This window comes from Electrophorus electricus, chromosome 20 (assembly GCF_041902795.1).
Source record: "Electrophorus electricus isolate QZ-2024a chromosome 20, ASM4190279v1, whole genome shotgun sequence".
Classification (NCBI taxonomy): Eukaryota; Metazoa; Chordata; class Actinopteri; order Gymnotiformes; family Gymnotidae; genus Electrophorus; species Electrophorus electricus.
The window spans coordinates 9,122,877-9,147,500 of NC_137516.1; the positions used below are offsets into that span (position 1 = coordinate 9,122,877).

Sequence of the window (24,624 nt, forward strand, 5' to 3'; positions counted from 1 at the left end):
ACATTCACAGAGAATTCCAGTGGTGTGTACTGAGACCTGTAGGCTAACATCACACATTAAAAAAAGACCACGTCCGTGGCTTCATGTACTAAGAGAATTTTTGTCTGTGGGGAAATGGGTGAGGGGGACACTATTGCCTTCAGGTGTTTGTTATCTTAAGAGTGGGAAAAATCACACGGACGGTGTGTGTAGTTTTTTTGTTTTTTTTTTAATCCACCCAACACTGTCTCTTCCCACCCCACAAGTACGGTCAGACACACGCATGCGGACACGCGCTCGCGCAGTTACGCCGAGGCACAGAGGCTAATGTGGGCTAGAGCGAACGGAGGCGCGTGGGCGGGACACGACAGGAACCGGCTGCCTGATGCTCGGCTCTTCTCTCTCAGCTCGGTGGGGCTGCTGCCACAGACGGGCGTGTGTGGGGGACAGAGAGGATGAGAGCAAACACAGGGAGATCTGAGATTGAGCGCAGGACTCTATTCTGGGGTCCAGTCTGGCACTCACACTCTCAAACACGCAATCCTAATGAAGGGAGACTGAGAATCAGTCTCTGTTCATCTCTAAGCACTCATAAACGCTGCTAGAGCTTACTATTGACAGTACAACTTTAGCTGTAGTACTTGGCAGTATAATTGTTTTTTACATTAAACCCAACAGGAGCATTGGTTTGAGTCCTGTCTTTGTTGTTCAGGCTCTTACGTTTTTTGTTTTTTTTTTCTTTTGACCTTCATCAGGTCAAAAGGGCCTGTGTGTTTGAATCAGGATGGAGCTGAACCGAATGATCGGACTCACCTGGGATACCGTGATGCTGCACTTCTTGGCCAGTTCCTCTTTGGCTTCTTCACTTGGGTAGGGATTGCTGAGGTGGGAGTAGAAGTATTCATTCAGGATTTCTGTGGCCTGTTTGCTGAAGTTTCGTCGTTTCCGTCTGGGGCGGGAGAGAGGAGAAAGGTGATTAGAGGTAAGCAGCAGAAACATGTGCATTTGTTCTTGGGAATCCTCGGAGAACAGCAGAATAAAGAAGGACTGGAGCTCCATGAAACAAAACACTGCACTTTTCAACTTGGAGGAATACTACTCATTTGAACACACACACACACACGCAGGCATAAACACAGTCAGATATATATATACACACACACACACACGTGCACACACAGACCAACACAACCATAGTCTCTGTTGCTTCCATGGACAAGCTCCAGCCCAAGCATGCAATGCGCAGTGTTTAGTCCAGACAGGCACTCGCGCGCGCTCTCTCTCTCTCTCTCTCTCTCTCTCTCTCTCTCTCTCTCTCTCTCTCTCTCTCTCTCTCCCTCTCTCTCTCTCTCTTTCTCTCTCTCTCTCTCTGTGTGTGTGTGAGGGGATCTTCTTTAACCCCAGCGGTGCATGACCCGCTGGGGCCATATTACGGGACATCAGAGGAATCAGAGCATGCCCAGTTGAGCACTGGTTCTCTAGTAGCAGGGTCTAACCTGAAGGGGCAGCACTTAGCCTCACTGAATGTGACTCTCTAGAACTGCCACCACTCGCATCCACCCCAACCTCCAGTCCTTATCCACCCCTCCATCACCCCCAACCCTTCGCCCCCTGCTGCAGGCCTACAGCTCCTGAAGCACTGCCTTCTTCCTTTGACCTTGTTTAATGCCTTCCATGCCAGCATCAACGATTTCTGCTTGTTCTTCGTCTGAGAGCTTCCTTCAACCCTGTACTGCATTTATTATTTTTTTCTTTCTCTCTCTTTCTCTCTCTCTCTCTCTCTCTCTCTCTCTCTCTCTCTCTCTCTCTCTCTCTCTCTCTCTAGACTTCTTGTGCCAACTGTTTGTGATTACTGTAATCAGGACCACCTGCCGATGACCTCCTGCCCACCAAACACAAATGACTTCATTCCCTTGCTGCTGAAATCTGAAATGCTTTCAGGTGCTTAGTGTGGCAGTGCTCAGTGGAAGGCCCGGGGGCTGCAGGCAAGCGCCGATCACTACAGCAGGCATCTGCAGCTAATGCATGAATTACGGAGTGGAACTTTTGTTACTGGCAAAGTGGCAGACTGGAACAAACAGGTGTGGGAAAAAAACAGAAGCAAAAGGAGTATCATGTTGAATGGTTAAATGAGCTCCAGAGTTCAAAGTTGATATATCTAATTCAATAACAGCCAGCAACTATGCCTAAAAGAAACACTTGGCCATAATAATAATAATAATAATAATTATAAATGTTTTCTACTAAGCATGGACTTTTCTTTTGTATTTGTTATCCTTTTGTCCCAAAACATAAAAACACACAGAAGAACTGTGACAAAGTCGAGAGCAACACACTCACACGTGCACGCCCAGACAAACTGCACATGCGTAAAAGCAGACCTGGCGTCAAGGAAGCGGGACCTCAGGATCATGACGGCCTCGCATGTGCTCTGTTTGAGCTGCATCTGGATGGAGCTGAACTTGCGGTGGATGATGCTGACCATGCGCTCGATCTCCTTGGGCGAGATGGGCCGTGTGCGTGACTGTTCCCGCAGCAGGTTCATTACGTGGGTTGTAAACTCGTTGCATGCCTGCGGATCAGGTCACATGATCACCATGGTGATAGCTGGGGTCGCGTCTGCGATGTTTTCTACATTGGCAGTTTGCTCCTCACACTTGGGGATGGAGCAGTAGGCATCTGAAAGTTTTCTTAGCTACAAAACTTTGCTTAGGGGTTTTGCTTTAATCGGTTTGATGAATCTTATAAGTACAAGGCAGAAAACTGTTTATTTCTCAAGTCAATTTCCATACTTCTCAGTGGCAGCTCCTGTAATTTGGTTCCTGCATGCAGTAATTCAATTCCTAAATCACAGAACAACCTTAGTTAATGGCCATGCTAGGAGGGCCATAACCTCTTCCAGTAAGCATACTGGCAATAATAACACTCGACACTGTTCTGCAGTTGAAACCCTATCATCTCCACAGCACTCGTCTCAACCTCTTTTAAGCTGAAATCAGTGGGTTTTGAATGGAGTTCAAAGCAGCCGCTCTTAAAAGGAGAGCACCACAAAGCTCCAGCCGTCTGTAGCGGGGCTGAGCACTTGAACAGCCTAACAGGTGAAGTCATCTATGAATGCAAATGCCGATTTGCAATTTGGCACATACCCAGCACCCAGAGAATTTAAACGGCTTTTCGTTAAACCAGTAGTTCATCCATGATTAATTAGAATAACTCATTTAGGTAGTGCACACTTTAGCTCATTACTCTGAGTAAAATTCGTTAAGTATTTACATTTAGATAATTAAAATGGGAAACACCCTTAAGAAAGATGCAGTCACACTGGGCAAAGGGGTTTAGGCCGCGAGTGCTCTCGCTGTTCAGATTGTTGGGATTGAATTAGATGCCTTTACCCTGCTGCCTGGCAAAGTCTTTTCTTTCAGTAGCTTTTATGTTAGCTGGTAGAGACTGGGCCTCCTGTCCTGAGCGGAAAAAATACGTAGCACACAGACATTTGTCTACATTTCAAATACAATCTTTCTCCCTTAAGGTGTCTCATGCAGTTAATGAATTCTGAGTATTATTTTGGGAGAGGCCTGAAAAACAAATTTGTTTTTATAATAATTAAATATTTTCCTATGTAAATTTCCTCGAGAGAATGTCTATGTCTATTCTAGGCTCTGCGTCAGATATTGAAGAGCATTCAATCAACAGTCATCAAGTATTCATTAAGTTTCTAAATAAATAAAGCAGGGAATAAAAAACATGAATGTCAGCTCTATTAAAGGAATCGATAGTGGTGGCTTGAGCAGAGTAGCCAGCCTTCCACTGCAAGCGCTCTCTGAGACGCTCTCCATGCAGTAAGTAAAAGCGTCCGCTCAATATTAATAAAGGAGTGTCGGGAAGGGCTGGCAAGAGGGGGTCAGCAGAGTTCAGGTCTTCCACCTGAAAATGAATCACTGACACTTACTATCTATCAGATTTGATGATGATGCATGACACCAGAATGGCAGAGGACCTTGCTCAGGCTTTGCTCTTTGACACCTGCACCTAAGGTGGTGCAGGGGACATTACGCTTCACCCAAAAACAGTAAAGACGTGTTAATAGTAAATGGTCCTAACACAGGGTTTGGAGTGGCTTCCTAACCTTAAAGTGGGGTTATGTTGTACTGCTAGATCATTTAACAAACATCAAGCTGGGTTTTGTGTCTTTACTACATCAGGGGGCATTTCATCTCCACTCCTGGGGCTCCACTACATAGTTTTGGGGTTTCTTGGCCTTAGCCTACCTCGTCAAGCTCATAGACCCACTCAGCCTTTCATGAGCTTGAACAGGTGTGCTATACTGGGAAAACTCTAAAACCTCTACAAGGGCAGTGAAGCTGAAACAAGTCTGGAGTTCAAAACTCATGGACTACATGAACAACAGCCATCAAACTGATGTATAGGAATGGAACTGAGGACACAGTGGCTCAGGTTTCCATCGTCCACCCTTAAATAAGGACAAAGGGAAAAAGCCGGCATTCTGCTCGGGCCTGGCTGGAAGATGGGTTCGGACCTGCTCGTATTTCTCCAGCTCAGTATGGTAGATCTGTCGGATCTGTGAGAGCTTGGCACGGTAGTCTGAGTGCTCAATGGAGTTGTCGGTAGGGCTGCCTGATGCGGCTGCGGCCGCAGCGGCGGCTGCCGAGCCCCCGCCCTTCTCTGGGCCGGCCACGCCCTCTGCCAACAGCATGTTGTCCAGGCGCATGAGCTGTGGGTCCGGGGGGTCCTCTTCCTGTGCTCCGCGGATACTCAGACCTGCACAGAGATCACAGATACAGAAGGAGCTGTCAGAGGAGAGAACGCTGGAGAGGAGACAGACGGGGCAGGTGGGGACGTGGTTCTGGGATTTCCTTTGATTTATATGCAAGTGAGGTTTTTGAAAGCCATGTTTGCCAAACTTGATGAATGTTTGGGACAAATCACCAACTAATCATTTATGCATTCAGTTGAGTGACATACAGCTGGACATACAGCTGGACCGGGACTAGACCGAGCCTTGACTGGGACTGGACCGGGACTAGACGAGCCTCGACTGGGACTGGACCAAGACCAAACCGGAACTGGACTAGGACTAGGACTGAACCATTTTACAGCCTTTGAGAAGGAGCGCAGACACACAGGAGAAAGCACACACGGGATTACGCCCTGTAACCTATGACAGTAGAGGAAAGCGCCAATGGGTAAGATTACTACATGAGCACACCACAGTCTCAGACCCATCCGCCATGTCTCCGGAGAGAGAGAGCATGTGAGAGAATGTATGAGCGAGTGCGTGAGAGAACGTGTGAGAGAGTGTGAGAGAACGTGTGAGAGAGTGCGTGAGAGACGCTTGATGCAGCATAGAGCACTGAAGGAACCAGCCAGCACGCAGGAATTTGTTTTCGCGCTGTTTTGCCGGCCTGCCTCCCCATATTTACACACCACGCTGCACACACTGTGTGTTTACTCTCCGCCCAACATGACAGTGACACACACCAACTAACACACACTCGACAGCATGACGGCACTTCCCGGTGCTAAACAGGAAGGCATCTGTGCGTACGTGCATACGTGTGTGTCTGCGTGCACACTGGCACCAGTGGTAATAATAAGAAGAAAGTGTTCTCACAAGTGCCATTATGTTTAGTGGTTAACAAAGTGCGTTATTATACCATGTGGTTCTGCTCTGTGCACAGAGCAGGCAGCTCCAAATGTATGTAAATGTGCACAACGATCGATATGAGGGGGAGAGAGATAGTTCATTGTATTTGCTTGATATTCATAATGAACCTTGGAGCAGTAAAGAGCCATTAAGATTGATTACAGACTTCCTCATCAGTGCCTGACTCTCTCTCTCTCCCTTTCTCTCTCTCTCTCTCTTTCTCTTTCTTCTCTCCATCTGTGTAATGAACACCATTCATGTATGAGAATAATGAACCAGAGAAGGGGATGAAAAAAACCCTCTTTATTGTAAAAGATTTTAATCAAGAGCTTTAATCTTAACATGTATTTGATTATGGTGGTGCTCTAAAAAGATTGAAGGCACAGACAGTGGTGCTTTGTTTCTGACTAGTGGCTCCTGCCTTTGTTATCATGGCCTGCTGCCTCTCTCGCACTCGTCCTCCACCCCAAAACCCCGCCCCTTCCTTCTCGCCCATGCCAGGCTCTTCCAGCCAATCCCAATTAGCCCTGGTTGAACACAGGAGCATTTGCATCCACGGCACAAAGACAGGTGAACATCGCACATCATGCCATCATCCAGCAACTGTTCCTTTGGGAAATATGGAGAAATGTGGGAGAAAATGCAATGCAGACGCAGCTCTGGTGGAGCATTCTGGGGCAGGCAGCAAGGTGAGGTCCTTCAGGGCGGAGTCAGGGAGGGCGGAGTCAGTGAGGGCAATATGTGCCTCATTCAGATATGGAAATAGATGAATATAGTTTCGTTTGCAGAGGTGTGGTGCCCCACAGAAGCTACTGACTGACAAACCAAGATCACACACACACACACACACACACACACACACACACACACACACACACACACACACTACCAAACAAACGTACAAATAGAACACAAGTGTTATTATTAAGTGTTATTTTGTTTAAAATTATTTGAGTAGACAAACCACTAATTTCATTTAAATTAATATGTGCTTCACAGGACCCTCTGTCAAAGCTCATGTTCTGTTACACAATTCTGTTAAATTCTTGTGCAAACAAACATGTCAAGCCCTTCTTACAGTGTTTAGTTATATAGTTACGCTTACAAGCTAAGCTATCAAGAGTCTCAACCTAGTAAACAAACATGTACTCAAGAGATAGACACACTCAATATGTTTTTTACAGTCCCACACAAACACACACCATGCATCCACACATTAACTCTCCCCTAAAGAAAGCAAACGCATCTTCTGTCAATGTGAGGTTACCATATACTCCACTGACACCACAGATCTATAATAGCTCTGCACCTCCAGACTAAGCCAGTGATTGAGCCTGCAGCCCATCCGGCACCCGTATTGATCAGGTGTTAGTGCATGTATGTGCCACTGATATGAGGCCACGGGGTGTAATGGTGTGAGAGGCCGAGGATGAATGAGGTCATTTGTGGGAGATGCTCAGCTGGCTGTGCTGGACATTGCAGTGTCAGCGTATAGAGCCAAGGCCACACCAGGGACAATACAACTCTGCTCCACTGACTCCCCATACATGCACACACAAACATACCCATATACATATACACAGACACCCAAATACACACACTGTGTGTGTGAGTATACATACACACGTTGGCGCACACATTCACACAAGACACTCCCACACACACATATATGCACACACAAACACATTTGTATACATCCATGTTGTCCCACCCATACACACATGTATACCTATGCACACACACACAAACACAAACATATTTACACAAGATATACCCATACATACATCACTAAGACGTAAATCACTGACAGTATTAACCCTTAATAGATATAGGCTTGACAATTTGTGCTGTCAATGAAAATATAACTCCCCAGCATTACATCCTATGAATGTTAGTTAGTAGTTACAAGCATTCCTAACTGTACAAGCAGTCATACTCCAACCCCATACTGTGTGTGTGTGTGTGTGTGTGTGTGTGTGTGTGTGTGTGTGTGTGTGTGTGTGTGTGGGATGTGTGCATGTCCCATTCCTGAAGCCGCCTGTGTTTATTTCTTTGTTTCATTCCCTCTTCTCTCAGGTGTCTGAACCTCCCACCACGGTCAACCCCAACTGCCACATTCGTTTTAACAAGGATATTTAAAAAGATTCCACCGCAGGGCCCCTTGGGGACCACAGCTGGCCTGAAGAGTATTGCTTAAAGCATGATGGCACCTCCTCTAGGTGCTCTGGACACCTCACAGACACGCCACACTCATTATGTTGGGTCCATCCACCCAGCACATGACCACAGCTACATTATCACTCGCTTTCCTTTGTCCCTAATCTCTCTCTCTCTCTCACTTTCTCTCTTCTGCCATTCCTACCTCTTTCTTTTTCAGCGTTTTTCCTTAACCTCGATATTGCCATGTTTCCCCTCATCCTTTTCATTACACCAGGCGTATCTTAGCTGCTCAGACGGCTGACACTGGAAACTGACGAATGAGAACTAACCGTATCATTTCTGTTGTGAAGTAACAAAGCATACTCTTATCATCTCAAGCAAAATCAAATATGTCTAGAATGAATTACCTCTATCACACTCCTACAGGAGCATGCTCCAGCCAAGCTCTGTGGGCCACTAATAACAATCTTCTTTTTTTTTTTTTTTTTTGATTTACTAACAGTGCAAACGTGCTGTCATGAAGCCTGTAAAAGAGGCTTTTCTCCTGATTAGATTGTACATTGGCAAAAAAGCTGTGAGCACACTGTGAGGACAGCCCATGGTTTCAGTCACAGATATTGGGCTGGATTTATCCAACAGCTCCCCCACCACCCCGAACCGGAGCGCTGCGAACCCCTGTACCATTAAACATGCCTAAAGAGTGATGCAAGAGGCAATATCACAGGTAGCAGAACGAATGCTTCTCTCTCCCATCCACTTCTCCGTCTTCGTGTCTCTCTTCCATTATCTCTGATGCAAGTTTGAAGGAGTTTGCAGCGGAGCTGGTGGGGAAAAGGCCCACTCCGGCACGCCTGATCCTACCATCTCTGACGCAACATATTACAGATCGGGGCGAACGGGCGATGATGGGGTGACAGGGCGATTCAAGGAAAGCACAGAGGGTGAGCTTTCCCCGTGCCAGCATGCCCTGGGAGAGTCCAAAATGTCGGCATGGGGGGGGGAAGGTGCAGCACCAATTAGGCGGCCTTGCCGAGGGCTGTCGCTCGATTTCATCAGCTTTTAGCCAACAATTCTTCACACAAAAGGCCTCTCCAGCCAAGCTTTGAAACATACCTATTTGAAATTGCCGTGTTTACGAACTGTTAAATCAAATCGGGGCGAGCCAAATGAGACAGTAACCACTTCCAGCTGTGATTTTTCATTTCAGCAAAACCAAAACCTTATAAATGCTGTCTGTAAAGGGTCAGAAGAAGAAAGGAACACATTTTTACAGTGAACATTTTTAACAATGACCATGAGGCTCTCTTTCTGTTTCTCTTTCTCTCTCACTCTCTCTCCTTTGCTCTGTCCCCCAAGTCCCCACTCTGACTGACCTCTGACATCTGCCTTGTTTGCTCACATCATTGAACAGTGGCCAGGAGAGCCATAAAGACTCAACCCTGCTGTGTTAATGTGCAACGCTTGAGACTGGGCCAAACACACACACACACACACACACACACACACACACACACACACATACACATACATACACACACACACACATACACACAAACACACACACATACACATACACATACACGTACATACACACACACACACACATACACACACACATACACACACACATACACACACACATAGACACACACATACATGCACACACACACACATGCGCGCACAGACTGAGAGTCATTTACTGTTTAGCACTATCTGTGACATAAGGGAAACAGAGTCCATTTATTTGCTATAAAGTACTGAAGGATTTATTATGGCTAAAATGTGTTTCAAGATTTATAATTCTTGTAACCTTTGTTCATAATTGCAAAGCTTTCAAAAGTGTATAAACAATGTTAGCTGGTAGCAAAAGAGCTCAAAAGGTAGAAAATAAAGTACTTATACTGTCTTGAGTCTAGTGGTCTTTCTCTCTGTCAATCTTTCTCTCTCCCTCACTCTCTCTCCCTCTATTCTATTCTCCACCACTCTCTTTTTCATTGATGGGTTCCTCAGCAGGAGTTCAGAGCCTATTGACACCTCTGCACATTTAATTGCATCGACTGGTACAGGTCTCCCAAAGCTAACTAATCGAAAGGGAATTTATTTCCTGTCAATAACTAGAAAGGTCATCTCTCTCAGCCTAGCTCCATTTGCTGCAGTTAAAACAGAGAGAGAGACTAATTGTTTAAGTTAGTAGGGGGTTAGACTGGATCACAGTAAGCTGACTGCTGCCTGAGAGGTGGTAATGCAAGATTCAACACAACTCTTGGTACTCTGGAATTTACTGTGATTTCAGTGGGGCAAAAGAAAAGTGCACCCATATACCCACTCATATGAACTTGCACACACGTCTAGGAGCACAGCATGCTCTCACACACTCACAAAAGCTGTTCTTCATTTTGGACTCCGTCACGTCTGTATGTGTGACAAGCTGGCACATCGAGCAGCTACTCAGCTGCCGAGCCTCTCGAGCGCATCAAATTACCGCCGCAAATCTTTTGTTCTGGCAAATGAAACAAAAGCTCAGCTCACACTGATGTCCTTAAAGTCTCCTGCGCTCTCCATGAACATGTGAGAGTGAGACAGACAGAGACAGCCTTGGCCTACATCCACATGGCAACGGAAAACCAAGGAAAGCGCCTGCAGGCCTCCTCTCGCTCTTGCATGTAGGGTAATTAACATTCCATTAACACATTAATACACATTAGCTATTCCCAATGTTAATGACAGACTAATTACCATACCTGAGAGTGTGTCGGGGGAGGGTACCATCACCACCACCCCACCCTGCCCCACCCTGCCCCACTCTGATGGCCCTTACCACCACTCAGAGGCCTCACATGCCCATGAGGGCCTGAGGGATGGCCCCGCACATCAGGGTAACGGAACTCCATACACACGGCCCAGTGCAGCCCTGCTAATACTGCGTCAACTAAGGGGATTGACAAATAACGTGGTATTTGAACAGGGAGTCCGCGGTGGAGATTAGCACGCCAGGGAACATATGGAAGCTTATCTTGCAGATTCCCGGCAATCACTGATAAATTAGGGGGTAGGCTTTGAAACACTGAGTGCTGGAGATGAATGAGCCCTTTGATAGAGAGAGGGGGGGGGGGGGGGGGGCAGAGAGAGAGAGTGAGCGAGGGAAAGGGTGAGAAAGAGAGAGAGAGAGGGAGAGAGAGAGAGAGAGAGAAAAAAAGAGAGCGGGGGGGGGCTGTTTGTGGTGGATGATTCTGATGAACCACAGTATCTCGTTTGTGTGAGTTGAGTGATAAGCTAATCAGGACCACTGACAGTGATGTGTGACAGCAAACACGCACATGCGCACAAACCAGCAAACATACACATGTACACTTACTTACAGTCACTCACAGACACACACACTCATACACCACACAAGGAAATTGATCCCAAAGAGTTGTTCAAAACTTGTCAAATCATATGCTGAAAGGAGAGCAGAAACAAAGAGAGACAGAGAGAGACAGAGAGAGAACTCGGCTGCAGTCAGGACAGGACAAAGGATTTCTTGTCAGTTTAGGTAAGCCAGGTCCCTTGATGGTGATGCGTTTCCTGTCCCTGGGAGAGGAGTGTCTGACAGTTTCAGGGAGAGAAGAGAAGGAGACGGAGGACAGGGGCGGGGACAGATAACCAAAACAAACATCTTGTAGACATTTTGCCAAGCGCACTAAAATTAATCACTGTCCTGTTGAGGAGCTGACATTTGTCTGTGGTGACACACAGCATGAGGGCCCAGTGAGACAGGGAGAGAGAGAGGGCTCCTGTCACTGCTTATTTAGTGTGTATATGTGAGTGCATGTGTGTGTGTGTGTGTGTGTGTGTGTGTGTGTGTTTCCCTAGTTGGAAACATAGTGGGCCTTTGGCCAGTAACCACAGTGGTCAGTGACCGGTCATGGTGTGTATGGGTGGGTATGTATGTGTGTATGGAGGCTAGCCAAGGCAGTGTGCAAGGCTACTGTGGCATGGATCCCACTGCAACACGCACACACACACACACACACACACACACACACACACACACACACACACACACACACACACACACACACACACTCACACACACACACACACAGATTGACCTGCCGGGACCTAACCAGCATGGAGCTCCTGAACTGGTTCTTATGGGGTCAGTAGCTCTTGCCAGATTTGCCATTATTCAATCATTTGTTTGGTATGTGTGTAATTAGCAACTTGCTCAAAGATACTCAGGCCAGCGTCGGCATATTCGTGCGCACAGCAGAGGAAGCCATCTTCGTCTGCATTGCCTCTGTGTTTTTGCGTTTTCCCGAAAACCTACTCTATTCATTCTTAATCCAAATACCTACGCAGTACCACACAATGCAATATGCATATGAGCTTAAGGCCCTCAGTGATACCTCCTTAGATTTTAAATTTCCAATTTCACTCTCTCAATTTATGCCTTTTTTAGTCCTCATATTTCATGGTAATATCTGCTGGGGTTATTTGTTCTTGTCTTATTAAGCTGCTGGCCTTCATTTGTGGCCGGGGCGGTGGGCTTCTTAATGCACACCCCCAGCAAATAATGCAAATGTGCCACTGAAAGCCACTTATGAAATACCCAAAGGCAACTAATCTCCGCTAGCTGCTCCACCCTCCTCCAACAGCACCTAATTAGGCAATGGAGAAGTGTGTAAAACCAGGTCACACACACACACACACACACACACACACACACACACACACACACACACACACTTATAGATGGCAAGTTTTGCAGTACTGCTGTCGCTCTACTCCACACACGTTCATGCTTGCACAGGCACACTTGCAAGCACGCATGCTCCATAGGTGGAGGGCTCGACGGAAGCACAGTTGTAATATGCACTCTTATTAATCCCAGCATCCTTTGTGCCCGCTGTTTTCATTTTCATTTCTTCTTTCATTTCTGTGAGATACGGGCCGCAGGCAACGAGCTAGACGTGCGCACCGGGTGCACACGTGCTCTCCGGGCACACGTGCGTGGTTGTATGCATGTGAGGGGCGTGTTCATAAACAACAAAAGCGCTGAATGAAACGTGCGGCCGGGCCGCGATCCAGTGCCAAAGAAATTACTTTTTGCAGCGACGTCCTCTGCGGCAGACTTGACAGCTCATCATTTAGATTTGGCTGCATCGGATCCACAGCAAATACTCCACTGCCTCAAGCATAAAGGCAGAGAGAGAGAGAGAGAGAGAGAGAGAGAGAGAGAGAGAGAGAGAGAGAGAGAGAGAGAGAGAGAGAGAGAGAGAGAGAGAGAGAGAGAGAGAGAGAGAGAGAGAGAAAGGTGAAGGGAAAGAGTGACAAAACAGACAAAGAGAGAAAGAAAAAGAGAGAGGGGCATCCCCCACCTACTTCTGAATCCTGGGTCTTTTTCTCTCAGTGAAGAAGAACGCTCTAAATTACAGATTAACATCACCTTGTCTCATGCATCCTAAAGCAGGGGACCTACAGATCCTCATTTAGAGGCCCAGGACAAATGCACCTGCTGACACTCAAACTGACAAAGATACAGGGGTTGCCTCCCACACAACCTGCTCCTCGTCTCCCCCCAGCACTCACTACTTCCCCTGCTCGTTCTCTTGAGGGACCACAATGAAACACTCATTAGCGTGAAGGCTAACGGATGGCTGTAGCTCGGCCCACGAGGGTCAAAATGCCGGGCAGGCATGGCGACTTCTGTGCCTGCCAGTAGGGCGTGAAGCCTTCCCCTGACTAGACCCACACAGAGCAGCACTGAGGAGGAGGATGGAGGAATGATCTACATCACTCACACATCACATTGTCAGAAACTATACGCAGACTAGTCCTATGTCTGGGAAAATATGGATACAAGCCATATGATAGTGGCGAGTGTCGTTATATATCTGAACTCAGAACATATGTAAAATAGGAAAACATGAATTTGCTTAAAATAAATAAATAAACAGGGGGAAACAATAGCTGGGAATGTCCAATTTACTACAGACTACAAGACTGATTTGCATTCTTTTGTAAGGCTCCACCTCTTGTTTACATGAAAAGACATTTGTTAAGCATCACTCGCTCGCTCATATGAGGGGTGTGTGAGTGGACTATGGCTCGCCTCTCTTTCACAGTGTCATCAAAGCCCAGCTTCAAAGCCCATTCTCTACCGCACAAAACAGGGCCACCTCTCCCTCCCAGCTGAAAATCCACTAGCAAAAAAGCACAGAGTCTTCGAGCACCGAATACGTGAGGGGAGGGGGAGGTCTTTCTCAGCTAATTACAGTAATTAACAGTTGCAGCTTTAATTGGAGAGGAAGGCAGTAGAAGAGCGGGGGTTTTGTTACGGGGTGGACCTGCCTTGTTGCTTCGGTGCTTTTGTCTTGACTGAAGATTGGGACTCGCTGACATGACACGCGTCGGGGTTGATACGCTTGGGCTCATCACCCGCACGCAACGGTCAGCGCTAACAAGCTGGCAGGTTAATGAGAGCGCACAGGCTCCCTACAACAGTGGCAGCACCATTAGCCTAGCCTACATCAAGTTGGCTCCCTTCTTTATTTCATTCTTTCTTTCTTGCAGTCTCACTTTCTTCTGTTTTTTTTCACTTTCTTTTCTATCCTTCTCAGGCATGCAAAGCTAGCCTGGTTTCAGTGACCCCCTTTGCAAAAAAAAAAAAAAATAAGTTCCCCGTTGCATTTTTGGACACTAGAGAATTTTTCATTCAAAAAAGACAGAAAGAAAAAAAGGGAAACATAATCTTCATCTCCATTCTCAAGCCAAAGGCAGTGGCGACTGACCTTTTCGGATTGTATTGCCTTACGTTACCATTCCACATGTACTGTATATCATCGGGGTGCAGCTCAGACGGTACAAGTCCAGGTCAAACATGAGGCATTACATGCTCCGCAAGCCTTCCCACCACCCCCTCCAGCACTCCTGCACTATCTCAGCTCAAAGAAGCTGCCACTTAAACTGCAAAGTGCTCGCTCGATTCACTGGCTCTTCTTTCTAAATGTGTTTGTGAAACCCTACACCCCTTTGAAATGCAAGGGGATTTATAGGAACATGGTCCATTGAGAGATTTCAAGACACACTTGCTCTCTCTATCACACGCACACACACCTACTCACCCATATGCACTCACACACACTCTTTCTCCTCTTCAAGCTCTTCATCCCTCTCCTCCATCCCTCTCCTCCCTCTTGCCACTCTGTGCTTCTCCGCCCTGTGTTTGGTGATTACAGGCAGGGTCTGGAAAACCCGGGAGGCTCCATGTTTATAATAAGCTTCCTTAATGTGGTCTGTGAGGATGGGTTCAACACTGCGACAGTGGCATGGGGCCACAAGGCCCACTCCAAAATACGGAAGAGTGAGGAATAAGTCGCTCTTGGATTTTGGAGAGCACGAGGGCAGGGCGCTATCTCCGCAAGCTGGCGCGTCATGCCGCTTCTTTTCATTCCCGACGCCTTCGGCAGGCTTTCGGGATATAAGCTCGCAAGCTTTGTGTGGAAGCGAGACGTTGCAGACGCACCCTCCTTCGCTGCCTCTTTGCAGAAGCCGTGCAGCGCAGGCCCGGATTTTCACATTTAAATATGAATGCGTGCTGGAAGTGGTCATATGAATAAGTCAAAAACACATTACTAATGGATTAACTCTGCACACATCTTGGAGAGGTCTCGATACTGTGGCTAGGCGGGTAGATTTTTTGTTTCCAAGGTTTCCTTTCAGATGCTTTTAAAGCCAGCAACTTCATTTTAGTTTTTTTTTTTTTTCTTTTTGTGCTTTGGTTTTGTGTGTATGTGTGTGTGTTGTTGTTTTACACTGTACAACACCCAGGCCCTTGCACACATGTTCGATCCCCCCTCTCTCACACTCTTCCTCATGGGTGTCTGCTACTCGGAGGAGGCATAACGCAAATGTTTGGCTGGCCCCGAGCCGGCAGGCAGACGGGTGTAAAAGCGCCCGTGTTCCGAGGCTAGTAAAATGAATCGATAAATCCAGCAGGCTGCAGCGGGGTGGGCTGGTGCTGAGCTGAGGCCTCCGTCTGAGGGGATACGGAGGTGAGCTGGTTCTTCTCACCCTGCTTGCACGTTGATGACAACCACATTATGGGCCCCTCCATCCGTCCGCCCTGGCTGGTCCGCCGGCAGCTATATCTGTCAGTGTTAAATACGCCCGCATCGCCCATGTAAACAACAGCATCAGCAGCAGCTATAGCCGTGGCTCTGGCAGGCAGCGCTCAGCGGATAACCCTGATGGGTGGCTAACCTGTGAGCTCTGCTTAGCCCTCATCCCAGGGTTAGTCAGGAAATAGAAGATGAAGCACTCTCTCTCTCTTTCTCTCTCACTGTCTCTCTCTCCCTCTCTCCCTTAGTCTTTCTCCATTTCTCCTTCACTGTTTCTCTTCCATTTGCCACCTAAATGCAATAGCGATGACATCGAGAGCTATCAAAATGGAAGGCCATTAAATAAGCAGACACTCAGGCTAGGACACCTCTCACCTGATTTCAGGTGCCCCTGGGATGAGGGGATGGGGTTTTTTTTTCTCCCTCTACTGCACACACATACTTTTGTCTCTTTTTAATGCCGAAACACCACCACTTCAACAAAGTAAATATTTTAGTGACCGTACAGAGCATGACAACAATCTGTTTGTTTTGCCATTTCTTGCTCCAGCTGCCATAACCATATGACATGTTTACAAATGGCAAAATTTCCCTGGCAAAATGGGGAGACAGCTAGGGGCTTTGAATGCTCAGGCGATATTCCATCCTGTGGTCTCTCTTTCCACACACTTTCAATCATAGCAGAGGACTCCAGTAATATGTCAGTCCCTACCCCTGTTTCTTGAATATTCTCTCCTTACTGAGCCAGTATATATTAGTCTTTTATCCTGGATGCAGTCTACTGCACGCATCCCTATAGACATCCATAAGGACTAAGCATGTTGGGGGGGGGGGGCAGGATCTACAAGGCCCCCCCTTCCCTCTACCCTTTTCTAACCTTTCTCTCCAGGTCCTCCCTAGCACTAGCTGAATATGGTCTGTATGAATCAGCAGGGCAAGCAAAAAAAGGAGGAAAAAAAACAGTACAAATCCCCAGGACCAAATGAAATGTATTAAACATGTGGAGTTCATAAATCGGGCCTGGCTAAGGGAAGGTCATTGTGTGCCTGTGTGTATTTCCCTCAGGAACGAACTAGCAGGAATGTACACAAACTCAGAGCGCTGTCCTGATGACAGCAGGGAAAAACATTAACACTACACCATCCAGCAGTAACGAAAATAATAATAGTAATGAAAGAATAAAAATGGTTTCCAATTTTTCCACAGTAGGCCAATGTACCAGGTCATTTATACCAGATATTTATACCAGATGCATCAAGTAGCTGCAAGCTAAGTGGCTGGCAAAGTTGAATGGGATATGGCCAAGCAATTTTAGTAGTCCATCACCTCCATTATGCTGCGTCTCGCCTACTCCTGCACCCAGCACAGTGGGCACTGCTGAGGGCTCGGAAATCAGCACTTTAACCTTGAGTGGTGGATGAAAGGTAGAGACAGCCTCCAGCCTTTGCCCACTACACACCAGCCACCACACTGGCCCAGCCCGGAACACGCACACACACACACACACATTCACACACACTCACATGTTCTCTCACACACACACACACACACACACACACACACACACACACACACACACACACCTATCTTGTCATGGCAGACCTGTGGAGGGCTAAGGGCTAAGGGTGTATGAGATCATCCCACTGTGAAAAGGACAACCTGGAACCAAATTTGCCATTGTGTGCTCAGCATAACTCATATAAATTGAAAGTGAGCAATAGAGTGAATGAGACTCTGCACACATGCATTGCAAACCCAAGGAAGCTGCCTGAGCTGGATTAGAGATTATGCTAAACTGTTTTGTCCCACCACAGAGAAGATGGGAATGATTATATTTTACTCGTAATTGCTAATCTGCTGGGATTAGAGAAGATCAGATGGTGTGGAAAACACCAACAACAGCCGCCCCACTCCATAACAGTCACCCAGCAGCCTTCTGCGTGGAACTACAACTCTTATTTCTGCTGCTGTGTGAAATCCAAGCAAAACCAAGGTCAGTTGTGTAGGCATAGGTTTTAAAAGCACTCACAAAACGCCATCCGTCAAGTCCCTGCAAGCAGTGTTCAGTGGGCTTTGCTGTGCCAGGTTTGTGTGTGTGAGGCAAACACTATGAACTCCATTAGCATGGGCCATGGTTTCTAACCCCTGCCAGTTTCTATGGAGAAAACCCATGTAGAGAGTGCTAGCTTGGCAAAACAGCCAGGACTATCGCGACCACACTAACGGGGGGTAGTGTTAGCACATGTATGCGGACAGAGCCGTCTTTTTTCAGCGTTGTTTTACTTATTGCTAGAAGTAAAACAAATAAGACGTCGGCACGTTTTAAATGGCTTGCTGTCGCATTTCAAAGTATAATTTAATATCTCACTCTCTCCCTTTCTATCACGCGCTCTCTCGAGACACGTGACAATTACTTCATCACGGTGTAGTGACGGATTAAAAAGTTGTCAAATTAAATATTAAAGCGGTTCTACGGGCAGTTGGGAAGTTGGGAACCTATATGCATATTTTATACCATAGGGACTGCAGCCATATATTTTCCTCCGGGCCACCTACTTGGTAATGAAGCGATACCAGGTGAACGCGCGTAGCTTTACGCCGTGTTGGTGTGTTAACATTGGTGCGAATTACTTTTGTAACTCGCTCGGTGTCAAAAGGAATACGGCTGCGTAAGATCACGGCGAATAAAGATACCAATCCATTCACCGCGTGCGAATATTTTGTTAATGGATTCTATTGTGCGAGCGAAGAATAAAGCAACCAGTGCGCTTTCATGCGACTTGAATCAGAACCCAGTGAAACAGTAGTTAACAGCATTTAATTTTCAATAACAGCACAGATCTGGAGAGAGAAGGAGAAGAAAGAACAAAGCAGAAATACCCTGGCGGAACTCTCAGTAACACAAGAAGCGCTCTTTTGTGTCGGCGAGAAACGGAAGTGACATGTGACAGTTGCGGAATTGTGCTTTTCCAGAGATCAGAATTGCACAGTATATGAAGAAAATGCGATTGGTTTAAGCAGGGTTAAGTATTTATAAAGAAAATGCATTTGGTTGGAACAGGGTTAAGACATTATATAGAGAATGCACTTGGATGTAGCGGGATTAAGCCATTATATAGAGAATGCGCTGGGATGTAACAGTGTTAAGTCTTTATATAGAGAATGAGCTCGGATGTAGCAGGGTTAAGTCTTTATATAGAGAATGAGCTCGGATGTAGCAGGGTTAAGTCTTTATGTAGAGAATGAGCTCGGATGTAGCAGGGTTAAGTCTTTACGTAGAGAATGAGCTCGGATGTAGCAGGGTTAAGTCTTTACGTAGAGAATGAGCTCGGATGTAGCAGGGTTAAGTCTTTACGTAGAGAATGAGCTCGGATGTAGCAGGGTTAAGTCTTTACGTAGAGAATGAGCTCGGATGTAGCAGGGTTAAGTCTTTACGTAGAGAATGAGCTCGGATGTAGCAGGGTTAAGTCTTTACATAGAGAATGAGCTCGGATGTAGCAGGGTTAAGTCTTTACATAGAGAATGAGCTCGGATGTAGCAGGGTTAAGTCTTTACATAGAGAATGAGCTCGGATGTAGCAGGGTTAAGTCTTTACATAGAGAATGAGCTCGGATGTAGCAGGGTTAAGTCTTTACATAGAGAATGAGCTCGGATGTAGCAGGGTTAAGTCTTTACATAGAGAATGAGCTCGGATGTAGCAGGGTTAAGTCTTTACATAGAGAATGAGCTCGGATGTAGCAGGGTTAAGTCTACATAGAGAATGAGCTCAGATGTAGCAGGGTTAAGTCTTTACATAGAGAATGAGCTCGGATGTAGCAGGGTTAAGTCTTTATATAGATAATGAGCTCGGATGTAGCAGGCTTAAGTCTTTATATAGAGAATGAGCTCGGATGTAGCAGGGTTAAGTCTTTACATAGAGAATGAGCTCGGATGTAGCAGAGTTAAGTCTTTACATAGAGAATGAGCTCGGATGTAGCAGGGTTAAGTCTTTACATAGAGAATGAGCTGGGATGTAGCAGGGTTAAGTCTTTACATAGAGAATGAGCTCGGATGTAGCAGGGTTAAGTCTTTATATAGAGAATGAGCTCGGATGTAGCAGGGTTAAGTCTATATAGAGAATGAGCTCGGATGTAGCAGGGTTAAGTCTTTATATAGAGAATGAGCTCGGATGTAGCAGGGTTAAGTCTTTATATAGAGAATGAGCTCGGATGTAGCAGGGTTAAGTCTTTACATAGAGAATGAGCTCGGATGTAGCAGGGTTAAGTCTACATAGAGAATGAGCTCGGATGTAGCAGGGTTAAGTCTACATAGAGAATGAGCTCGGATGTAGCAGGGTTAAGTCTTTATATAGAGAATGAGCTCGGCTGTAGCAGGGTTAAGTCTTTATATAGAGAATGAGCTCGGATGTAGCAGGGTTAAGTCTTTATATAGAGAATGAGCTCGGATGAAGCAGGGTTAAGTCTTTACAAAGGCTGCGCTTTTGTTCCTGCATCACAGCACAGACACCATCGATTCCCTGAAACAATGACGAATCAATAGAACAGAAGTCTCCACCTTGCAAAACTTCACTTGTACATTTCATTCATCTCTGTCTCCATTAAAATGGTATCTGTCTCAATTTAGATCTGCTGTAAATGTGTTAAGTAAGCCTTCATATAGTGGCTTATAATTATGCATTCTTGCAGTCAGCATCACTGGCGTGGGGTAAATCTAATGGATGTATGGGACCATCTGTGACTATGAGCAGTGTATCTAAATGTCTGCAGCAATGCTGACTAGGTTAAGAGGTTAAGAATAGTTATAGTACAAAAGCCTGATGGCATAAAACAGCTCAGCACTTTGATGTGATGTCAGTGTACATCACTTCTTTATGATGAGGGGTTTGTGCAAAATGACTGGTGAAGACGGAGTCAGTGCCGTCTGTGTGTGTGTGCGCGCGTGTGTGTGTGGGTTCACTGTAAGAAAGTGCTGTGCTGGGCCATACTAAATCTAGGACATGGGCTAAAATTAGTATCTCGCTAAGAGACACAGTGAACTATGCAACAGTGATTTGGTCACATTAACAGTCCACCAGTCTTTCCTGATTGATTTAACTTGATACACACTTCTAATGAGCATCTCACATGTTTTCTTTGTTCTTCCACACCACTTACTTTATACGTTTCTTTACTTTGCTCTTTTGTAGTGCAGCAGTGCAGGTGGAGAGTTCACTGACAGCACACTTCTCTTTGACATCAGTTTGCAGAGACTCAAACATGGCCTCCATCAAGTGCATGGTGCATATGGCAAACTGTAGGTTTTGCTGCCTTTAACTCCACTCTGCTCATGTAAGCAAGTACTGTCACCATTTCTAAAACACGGGCCGCTGTCCCCACTTTGAAGTTCCGTCACACATGTTCCTTTGCCAGGCCTGGTTCTTTTCTCTCCGTCTTCCCTTCTCCTTATCCTCCTTTCTTACTTTCCGTATCTCTCCCTCTCTCTCTTTTTCTCTCTGCAGTCCCAGACTGCATAATTAATGACTCCGGTGTGCTGTCAGTGGCTCCACGTGCCGTTTGAGGACCTGGTCTGCGCGCTGCCCTCTCCCCGTCAGCCTTGGGCAGGAGGAGCCGTTCAGAGGTGCGCAGCGCGAGCAAAGCCCCGCCCCCCACCCCCGCCTTTGTTTTCACTGCAGCGCTGGAGAAAGCGAGAGGAGAGAAGGCAGGCGCTCCGGAGGGCCCCTGCCTCGCCTCATCTTTTATGCATTCGAGTCCTTCGAGCGGATCACTGACTGATCCTCAAATATTTCTCGAGGCTCCGGCATCTTTTAGCTATATTCTTTTCGCATCAAGCCTCACCAGGCTATTAGCCTGCGAGAGCAGGCTGTCGCGTGTTGCCGTGACACCAAGCCAAAATTATGAATTGCCACCGCAGAGAGCAGGGGAGCCGTCGTGGGCTGATGGGAGCAAGCAATGATTGGTGGGTGAGGGGAATGCTGTTGGGTGACACAAACGGAATTCCATCTGCGGGAGCGCTCCCTCCGGAGCGCTGCTACATGAGACGAGCCGGCGCGCCGTTCCCGACGCTCCGCTCGAAACTCATACATTTCAAGAGGGAGCCATTTCAAACTGAAAACCCGGCGATTAGACTCAGAAGCCTGCCATTTTGTTCGAATACATCGAATTCCCGTGGCAATTTTGTCACCGTTTTACTTGTCAAAAACAATTGGTGGAGGACAATGTGGGAGAGTGAAATAACACACACTGTCTCTGACTGAAACCTGGCATCTCAGCACAAAGTGGATCTTCATACTGTCTCTGACTGAAACCTGGCTTCTCAATACTCAGCACAGAGTGAATCCTTTAGAACCTGTGTGTCTGACTCTTACTTCTTCACCTTTCTCATATTTCTTACCCGCCCCCCACCCCACCCCCTATCTCCCGCCCTCTGAGGCTCTGTTGGGATCAGAGACACAGATTAAGTGACTTGATCCTGCAAACATTCGAGGAATTCAGGCCCACAAAGAGGTCAGAGCGAGGCCGAGTGGATAGCCTTACACACACACGTGCGTGTTCACACACACATGCGCGCATTCTCGCACACACAGGCAGCTTCCCCCATTAGCCTGTCAGAGGTGCTGTCACCAGTGTGGCCCTACAGTGCCTGCATAGGGAGAAATAGCCAGAACACGCTGGTCCCTGTTCTTCTTAATGGCAGAGCAGTGACTCATGGCTACTCTTGACAATTGCAGCCCAGCAAAAAAAAGAAAGCCCCTCCCAAAAATGTTAGATGAGCTTTTTTCAAAGGTATGGTAGGGAGCTTTTTAGACAAATTGGAATGTTTTTTTGCTACAATTGGACTGAAGAAATGGTTAAGATTTTTTTCATAATCAAAGATACTCCCGTAAATCTGCACTTTTGAATCTGAGCTAAAGGAGAGGCTTTCATGTTCACCGTGCCTGCCTCAGTCTGGGCTCCAGCGTGGGATAGGCTCACTGTTTAATTGTAAAGAAGCTTTGTGTGGAGAGCAAGGAAGGGCCCAGACTGCGGGCATGGGCCCCTTTTCACAAATGGCCCCCTTATTGCATTACCGCTGCATTTAAACCTTGGTGTCCAGCCATAATGCCATGGCTTCTACTAAAGTTCACTTCTTTGGGATCGGCACATTAAAGGTACGCAAATGCAGACAGTAGTCTCCTGCTCTTTTGCCCAATTGGATTTTCGTAGTCTTGCTAGACAGTCAAATGAAAATGTAAAACATTGACTTGAGCATGGGCCTTTGGGCCATTCTGGTAAACTCGTGCGGATTTGTGCCTTTTATGAATGCACAATTACATATGTAAGAATGTGGCAAATAAATAAGTGTTTGATTACATTTTCTAATTATATATCCAGTCTGTATGAACAGTTGTCTTAACAACAGCTGACAAGATACCTAACACTTCTAGTTTTCAGCACATTTACCTTTATTGTTTTATTCATGCCTGTCAAACCTGCATTTCCATTTGCCAGTGATGAGGAATATCTCTGATATTTTTCACAGCATCCAGTGCTAGACTTAAATCACCCAGTCACACAGTTCTACAGTCTTCGCATGGATCTTCACATGTCTCTAGCAGTGGGAGGTACATCCTTTTCATGCTCTCTTCAGCAGAAGGTCCATGTTGATGTAAAAACCCACCGGGAGACTTGGAGGCGTGGCAACAAGCAGTTATTGGGTCGCATCATGACGACATGTGGAGCATTAGCCACTAACTCGCTCTCATTTATTTTACTTATCCGGAAGATTCCAGGCACTGAAGAGGGAACATGCTGACCTTGTCAACTTTCCTCTGTCTCCCTTCCTCCCTCCCTCTCCATCCATCTCCCTCTCCTCTTATGTAGGGCTTCCTGGGTTCCTGTGCTGTCTTAGCTAAAGTAAAGGCGACATTTTGTGTGCCATTTCTGAACAGCTGTCTACTACCACTCCAATTCAAGTGTATCCTTGCTCAGACCTGAAATGGTGTAATCCCATTTATATGGGACGTTGGTTAATTAATGGCCATATTTTGTAACTGTTTACCTGAGTGGTTGTATGAATGTTACTTAACCACCGTGTTTATCTTGAATAAAATGTCTAAATCACCAGAATTGCAGCTGCAGGGCCATTAGAGTACTTCAGTATTCTTACCACTGTGTGCTGCGCAAAGACTCAGAAGAGGTGAGAGGAGAGCATCTTTTAGCTCACCAATAAATCCTCATTATTTGAAATGGCATCTTTAAGCACCAAGAGCAGAGTGGTGTGTGTTCTCTTAATCTTGTAGTCGGCAGTTGCCTTAGAGAGGCAGGCTGGGTTAATGCAATATCACAGCTGGACACTTCACCGTGACACTTAAACCCCCCCTATTAGTAAAACACTCCCTCTCCACATTGTAAAAATGCACCTCAACTGCCACTCTGACAACCAGACTGGCCTGACACAAGCAAAAATGGACCATTTATAATTGCCCGCAAAATAAACCTCAACAAAAAACACAACTGCATCTAGTATATCTTCCCTGTAATTTTTGCCATGAGGCCAAACCACAGGTTGAACAACTGTAGCTAGGCATTAAAATGAACGATACGTGTGGAACCAAAAAGACCTGTGTCACTCAAAGCAGGAAGGTACAGTATAATAAACCCCTCAAGCATTTCACTTCACATACACTTACAGTCACTTACAATGCATATAAACCAACCGAAAAGTAGAGAGAACGGC

General features: G+C 46.4%; 1 protein-coding gene and 1 long non-coding RNA gene across 7 annotated transcripts in view; one reads left to right on the forward strand and one right to left on the reverse strand.

The window, feature by feature from the left end:
* pbx3b (pre-B-cell leukemia homeobox 3b) overlaps positions 1 to 24,624 on the reverse strand; it is a 73,273-nt gene that overhangs the window by 11,878 nt on the left and 36,771 nt on the right. For all 6 annotated transcript variants that reach the window (XM_081703501.1, XM_035536417.2, XM_081703502.1 and 3 more), the window contains 3 exons: positions 4,517 to 4,758; positions 2,361 to 2,551; positions 793 to 928 (listed from right to left, as the gene is read on the reverse strand). In XM_081703501.1, the coding sequence (XP_081559627.1) occupies positions 793 to 928; positions 2,361 to 2,551; positions 4,517 to 4,758 (569 nt within the window). The remainder of the gene's footprint in view (positions 1 to 792; positions 929 to 2,360; positions 2,552 to 4,516; positions 4,759 to 24,624) is intronic.
* Positions 22,440 to 24,247, forward strand: LOC145652566 (uncharacterized). Its single transcript, XR_014118771.1, has 3 exons — positions 22,440 to 23,056; positions 23,428 to 23,509; positions 23,769 to 24,247. It is a non-coding gene; the product is annotated as an uncharacterized LOC145652566 (long non-coding RNA).